Source organism: Beta vulgaris, chromosome 1 (assembly GCF_026745355.1).
Source record: "Beta vulgaris subsp. vulgaris cultivar EL10 chromosome 1, EL10.2, whole genome shotgun sequence".
NCBI classification, from domain to species: Eukaryota; Viridiplantae; Streptophyta; class Magnoliopsida; order Caryophyllales; family Amaranthaceae; genus Beta; species Beta vulgaris.
Window position 1 is genome coordinate 39,432,357 of NC_079202.1, and position 7,446 is coordinate 39,439,802.

A 7,446-nucleotide genomic window follows, 5' to 3' on the forward strand; every position below is an offset into this window, starting at 1 on the left:
ATGAAATTAGTTCCTCATAATCTAAAATAAAAACTACCCTTTTTCTTTTTGATTGTTCTCTCCCTAAAAAACAGATGAAAAACTGAACAACAACACAAAAGACGAACTATTGTTTTAATCCGCCAAAAACAGGGGAAACAAAGAGTCGTTTCCTTATTACAGGTGTCCGGGACCGCGGAGAATAGCATCGCGACCGCGGAGGAGGTCCGCACCCGCGGTGAGGTCGCGGAGAAGCTCGCGGCGAATTTCTTTGTTTTTTCTCAGAATTCCGTCGCGACCGCGGTCATTAGTTCCGCTACCGCGAAGGCTGCCCATACAGGTTCCCTCGTCTTTCCTTGGATGCTTCATCATTTGATTAACACTCATTCCCATCTTTGTTTCCTTGCCACTTAAATGCACTTTGATGACTTGGCATTTTCTTCAATAGCAAATTGTTCCAATTGGCCCCTCTCACCAACGTAATAGAAATTAAAGAACCCAAATATAAATTGTTGAGAAAGAGTTTAAAATCATACCAAAACATGTTCAAGTCCACATAAAAATAGCCAATTAAGTACTAAAAAATGCCATATGAACATGGCATATCAACATCACCTTCAAACATTGGAAAAATAAGAAAGAAAAGAAAATACACAAAAATAAAGCGTGAGGAAGGACATGAGCGTATAATGGAATGATTACTTCTCAAGTAACCCGATGTATGATGCACAACAATTTCACCGAAGGTTTCGAATGAGAAAGGAGTTATTCCTTCACATCGTCAATGGCCTCGAATATCATTCTCCATATATCCAACAAGGATTTGATGCTCTTGGTAGAAATTCTCTCTATCCACTTCAAAAATTCGTTTATGCCATTTGGTTATTGGCTTATGGAGTGGTTGGTGATGCTGTAGATGAATACATGCAAATAGCTGAAAATACGGTACTACAATGCTTGAAGAATTTTTGTAAGTCTGTGATTGAGGTTTTTGAAACTCATTACTTAAGAGGCTAACAGTCGATAACACCCGACAACTTCTTCAAATCGAGGAAGCCTACAGATCCCCTGGTATGCTGGGTGGTATCGATTATACGCATTGGCAATGGGATAAATGTCCCATGACATGGCAAGGTCAATACACTGGAGGTCATCAAGGTGTACCAACGATGATATTATAAGCAGTTGCTTCTTATGATTTATGGATTTGTATGCATATTTTGGCGTTGCAGGATCTAACAATGATATCAATGTCTTGGATCGATCGTCGGTATTTGATGAGTTGCTTGAAGGTCAACGTCCTGAAATTCAGTACACGATAAATGGAAGACATTATAATATAGGATACTATCTTGCAGATGGTATCTATCCTGAATGGCCTGTATTCGTCAAAACCATTCCTCGAGCAAACATGCTATCTGAGAAAAGAAAATTATTTTCTCAACATCAAGAAGGTGCAAGTAAAGATATAGAACGAGCTTTCAGGGTGTTCCAGAAGATATTCGCGATTGTTTGCAACCCGGTACGTTTATGGAAAAAAACGAAGTTGGTAATATTATGAAATCATGCATCATATTACATAATATGATTATTGAGGATGAAAGAGATGATACTGAAATCACCATTAGTGTTAATTATACAGTAGCAAGGAATCAAAGAGAAAGTCAACAACTTCAAACCGGTCGGCTTAGAAATTACTATGTAAACCGAAGCAGGTACTTTGAGAATCATACGCGAATTCGCAACCGAGAACAATGCCACCAATTGCAACATGATTCGGTGGAACACATATGGTCGTGTTTTGGAGGAGACGCTAATTAAATTTCGTGTGTAATATTCTATTTTGTGTGGCTTCACTTCTTTTATGTTATAGCAATTATATATGCAACTAATTACGTTTATGAATGCCTTTAAATTATGTAATTATTTCAAATGTACTCAATTTGTGTCCCATAATTTATATTAGACTAAGGTAACCTTAAAAATCTTAAATAAATAATTATATACATTTTAATTTTAATGTTATAATAATCAGTAAATATTTAAAGTATATATTATAATAACATATTAAGTTAATAATGTTATAAAAAAACATGAAAATGATCAAATATAAAATAATATGTTAAACTTTTGATAGAGAGTCTGGAGAGAGTCTGAGGGATAAGCGTAAAACTAGAATGAGTCTGGAGTGAGTCCGAAGAATAAAAAATAGGTAAAAGTTAGTGGAAAGCTGATGTGGCACAATCTGAAGTTTAGAGAACGGTCTGAGGGATAACCACACCCTAAGATGTAAGTTCTAACTTTGTTTTTTATTTTTATTTTTTTTACAATATGTAAAATATGTAATTAATGTGGTTGTCAATCTGCCATATTACCATGTGTCTTAATTTCTTCAAATGTCTAATGTATATGTATATAATTCACAAAGTGATTGAATTAGTTAAACGACGGCAAATTTTATATAAACAAATGAAGCAATTTATAAATAGTCCAATAACATAAAATATGATAAATCAATTAAGAAGTATAGAGAAAGGGTAATAAGATTTTATAGAGAAAATAAGATTGTTGTTTAGATTTTATATCCATGTGAGACATTATATTGTGCATAAAAATTACCCAGATTCGATCTTGTTCACAAACTTTCAAGGTGAACTTAAGAAGGCTTAGGCTTGGCTCATTTAGGTCTCGAGCCGGTCTCGAATATAAGTCAAACCCTCTCGAGTTGAGCTCGTATAATTTGCGAACCACCGTGTCTCATTAAGAGCTTTGAATATACTCCTTCCGTTTCCTAAAGATCTTCCCACTTACTGTTCCTACAGATACCAAGGAAAATCAAGTTGTGTGGGGCATTGTGAGAGTAAAGTAGGAGAGAGAAAGGGGTTAAGATAAATAAACAATTATAAAGGGGTTAAAGTAGGAGAGAGAAAGGGAGTAAAATTGAATTAATAATGTAATGGTGGACCATATGATAGTGACATGAGAGGGTAAATAGGGAAATTTATTTTGCCAAATAAGGAATAAAGCAAAAGAGGGAAGATCTTTTGGAAACACCCTTAAACGGAAAGAGGGAAGATCTTTAGGAAACGGAGGGAGTATTAATTTATGACAGTTATAACATTATTTCATGATATATTGATAATATCAAATCCATTAAACTTTTACAAAGTATGAGATATAATTTCAACACTACTAACACCATAGTACTTACTATAAATTTTAAGTAACTCTTGGCACTTCATAATTATAATTTTAAACTTAATCAATGTTCACTTGGAAGAATCATTGTTATTTTTAATTACTTTACTAGCTTACATTCATACATTATATAATAATCCAGTATCACCTTATTTATGTTCAATTAGCTAGATATCTGAGTTTCAAAATACATGTAATTTATAAATAACTAACTAAATTATAGCGTTGTTATCTTGATTTAGGTTGTCAATTCACATTCATATAGTAATCTAATAATCTGATACTAACTTCTTTCACTTTAATATAATGGTTCAGATTCAAAATGGAGCACTGTTTTCTTCTACAATCTTACCGGCTTATATTGATGTATTCATTTAGTCTAATATCAATGTTGTTCAGTTTGGCTTAGATGTATGAATCTAAAAAAAATGATTATAACTTGTTAACAATTAACTTAGATGGTATTCTTATCTTGATTTAACTTATTGATTTACATTGTTACATTGATTTAATAATCCAATATCAATTTGTTTCACTTCAATATTATGTTTTAAAATCAAAATGGATACAACTCGATCTTACTTTTAATGGAGCACAACTATTTTCAATTTCTTTACCGACTTGCGTTGATACATTCATCTAATCTAATATCAATTTCTTCTAGTTTGGCTAAGATATATGAGTTTCAGATTGAATGTAGTTTGTTGATGATTAACTTAAATGGAATATTGTTATCTTGATTTAACTTAACAATTCACGTAGATACCTTGATCTGATCCAAAATTAACTTATTTGACGTCAATTATATGTTTTCAGTTTCAAAATGCATATAGCTTGATGAGTAGTATATTTATATTAATCCATTCATCATATAGCTTGATGCGTTGATACATTCATCTAATCTAATATGAATTTCTTTTAGTTTGGCTAAGATGTATAAGTTTCATATTAAATGTAGCTTGTTGATGATTAACTTAAATGGAATATTGACGATTCATATAGATACCTTGGTCTGATCCAATATTAACTTATTTGACGTCGATTATATGTTTTTAGTTTTCAAATTCATACACCTTGATGAGTAGTATATTTATATTAATCCATCGATCTAATATAGTTATAGTAAGGCATTGATCTAATCGGCTTTTTAAAAAAATGTCTAACTCATTTTCAAGGAAGTTTGTAGGAATTCATACTGATATGAGACGTTCTTCTTAACGAAGTATGATGTGATTTGCATACAACTAATAGTCTGAAGATCGACTTATATAAAATTGTCTTATTTCAAAGCAAGTTCTGAACTACACTTATTTGCCACTTTAATATTGACCGAACCTAGGAAAGCATTTGGCCAAAATCCGACACGAAATTCCATTTGTCTCGAACAAATAGAAGAATGTGATTAGCTTTTACTCGAACCGATGCAATTATTGTCGAACTGTGATTTTCGTCAATAACTAAAAATAAACTGAGAGAAAACTGAAAATAACTGTTATGATATCAACTATTGGTTGGTTAACTGTTCGGGTAAAAAGTGGTTTAAAATGCAAATGAAGTGAAATGAAAATAAAAATAACTGAATAAAACCGAACTGGAAAGTTTTTTAACTGAACTGAACTGTTAATAATTTTAATTGTTATAAACTGAACTGATATAAAATGAAATGTTTCGATGTAACCATAACTTAACTATTAAATTGAATTGACACCTCTAGTTGGACATCATAGTGCCAATGAGTGACCACTGTATTTGGTATTGATGGTGGGCCTTGTATTTATTTAGGCGTTGACTTCTTTGGGCAAATATCTTGTATTAACTCCGGTATATGTTTCTCTCTCAAATTATTGTCATATTCCTTTTTCCCCAACCTATAGAATTATCTCTATTATATACGCCAAGGGAGGAGGTGGTGTCTCCATTTAAAATAACTAGAATTTCCTTAAATAATTCAAAACAATGTTTTGTTTTATAAATTTTAAGAATCAATGCAACTTGTCATATGTGTAAGTAAAAAATGAATCATGCAATCACCATTAATAACTTGACAAAATATATTGACACAATCTATTCAAAAAACTAATTAGAATCTTCAATCAAAAAAACTTAGTAATATACCAAGACAACATAATACTTCATATTTACAAAGTCGAAACAATATAGTTTATTAACATTTAAAATCGCTAAGCAACTACACTAAAGTCGCTGATAAGGAATTATTAAATCATTGACCAAATTTTTCACTGATGACATTGAACAGTTAAAAATCGTTCATCATAAATTTAAAAAGATAATAACGTCTACAAATTAACCTCTATATTTTACATCACTATCAAAATAATTTTAGATCAAAAAACATTCGTCTTTATAACTATATATAGGTGTTGATTCACGTATCATGTGCACATGCTACTAGTCTTATATCGTTCATGCAACAATTCACACAAAGATAATCTAGGAAAGAAAAATATCATAATATGTTTAAAGATATGTAGGTGTAGATTTCTCAAAAAAAAAAAAAAAACATTTGTATATTTATTGCGCTTTATTTAATGTAAAAGCTGCAAAAATATATTGTAGCCTTCACTACCAAGTGATTCCCAATATATGTAAGTATGTAACCCCACATATCAGAGCACGTTCTGGATTAACGCCGGTATATGTCCCTCATCTTGCCCTAGTGCATTTGCATCACACAATGTGTAAACGTCCACTCTTCGAAAAACGGAAAATAAAAAGAATATTGGCATATAAATTCAATTTTGATTTCACATGGCAAAGTTGCGTGACGAACAACTGTTATTGATCTTCAACTCCTAACTAGTCGCATAAATCGTTGAAATTCTGGGGACGAACCTCCGCCTCATGTTTCATGCATACTTCTGCCAGAAAAAAGAAAAGAAAAGAAAAGAAAAGAAAAGAATAGCATATTTGACCAATCTATCTAGCATCTAATTATCTATATACTAGTGTACCCCATAAAATAAGAATTTTTTTTCTCTTCTTTTCCTTTTAAATGGAAATATATATTAATATGATTAGGGGTGACCGCCACTTTAAAACTTCCAATTGCGGCTCGGAGTAGGAACAATTATAAGTTTGGTTCGTTTTAACTTATTTTGTAATGATCTCATTTCAAAGTATAGTAGATCAAGTTTATCTGAGTTGATCTGGATATTAGTTGTAACGCATGGGTTCTTGGAACTTTTTTTTGTTGCAGTGTTGTTGATTTTTAGAACGTGAACTAGTTATTAGACCCGAGCTATGCCCCGGGTAAGAAAATTTTCATTTATTAATATTGTACTTTGATATGATAGCACTATATATAACTTGGTCTAGTGGTTAAAACTTTAGTACATGAACTTGAGGTCATGAGATCAAAACCTATACTATGCAATTTCTATTTTTTTTTTATTGTACATAGACTACATGAACTAAAACTCCCTAGGGAGAGCGCCATGTGGCACCGTTCTTGGTTTACGCACGCCTTTTAATATATTAGTATAGATATATTTATCTTCCAGATTGATAGTTGATTAGTATTTATAGTGTCGTTTATCACAAACACAATTGCTAAATTTCAATGAGTTGTATTATTTCAAAGACCTTCATGGAGAAAAAAGAAAATAAAAACAAAAGTACTTCTTTTTTTTTAAAAGTGGAAAAATGAGAGTCTAGAGAGAGAGAGTGCAGCTTCTCTCTAGAAAATTTTCATCAGACTTTCTTATTTCGGACCTCGGTGAAAGCTGGAGCAATGGCAGAAGGTTCTAAAAAAGGAAATGGTGGAAAGAAGAATAATCAAAGTTCGAAAAATCAGAAGGAAAAGAAGAAACCACAGAGTATGGATGCCAGGAAATCGAAGAATGTGAATGAAATCAATGATGTTTCGGCACTTAGCTGGACATCGGTGGAGGAGAATGACAATGAGTCTCATGCCTCGTTGGATATTGCAGCGTCAAATATGGATAGAGTGAATTTTGAAGCAGCTAGGGAGCAAGTAGCAAGCTGGGTAGCATCGGTGCGTACGCCATTACGTCAATCTGTTCCTCAATTGGTAAATCCATCACCGCATCCAATGTAACAGTTATAGAGTAATCCAGGTAATACGAGTTGGAGAAATTCTTTGTTTGAGAGTATTTAGGAGGAAGGGATTGATTTAGGTAATGCTGGTAATGTGAACCATGATGTTGAGCAAAATATGAGAGTCAAAGTTGTTAATAGGTTTGCTCCTATTGCTGATTCCCAAAATGTGATGATTTTTTGAATAGTGTG

At 32.3% G+C, this 7,446-nt stretch overlaps 1 protein-coding gene across 1 annotated transcript; it reads left to right on the forward strand.

The window, feature by feature from the left end:
- The first annotated feature begins 696 nt into the window (after positions 1–696).
- Positions 697–3,555, forward strand: LOC130590062 (uncharacterized). Its single transcript, XM_057391956.1, has 4 exons — positions 697–924; positions 990–1,128; positions 1,212–1,501; positions 3,493–3,555. Exons 1-4 carry the CDS (start codon positions 697–699, stop codon positions 3,553–3,555), a joined length of 720 nt encoding a protein of 239 aa, XP_057247939.1.
- Positions 3,556–7,446: the final 3,891 nt, after the last annotated feature.

Coding starts and splice junctions, on each gene's coding strand:
- LOC130590062 (XM_057391956.1), top strand. CDS start 697: ATGTATGATGCACAACAATTTCACCGAAGGTTTCGAATGAGAAAGGAG. Junction 1,129..1,211: donor GCAAGGTCAATACACTGGAG/GTCATCAAGGTG, acceptor TTGGCGTTGCAG/GATCTAACAATGATATCAAT. Junction 1,502..3,492: donor TCGCGATTGTTTGCAACCCG/GTACGTTTATGG, acceptor ATAATGGTTCAG/ATTCAAAATGGAGCACTGTT.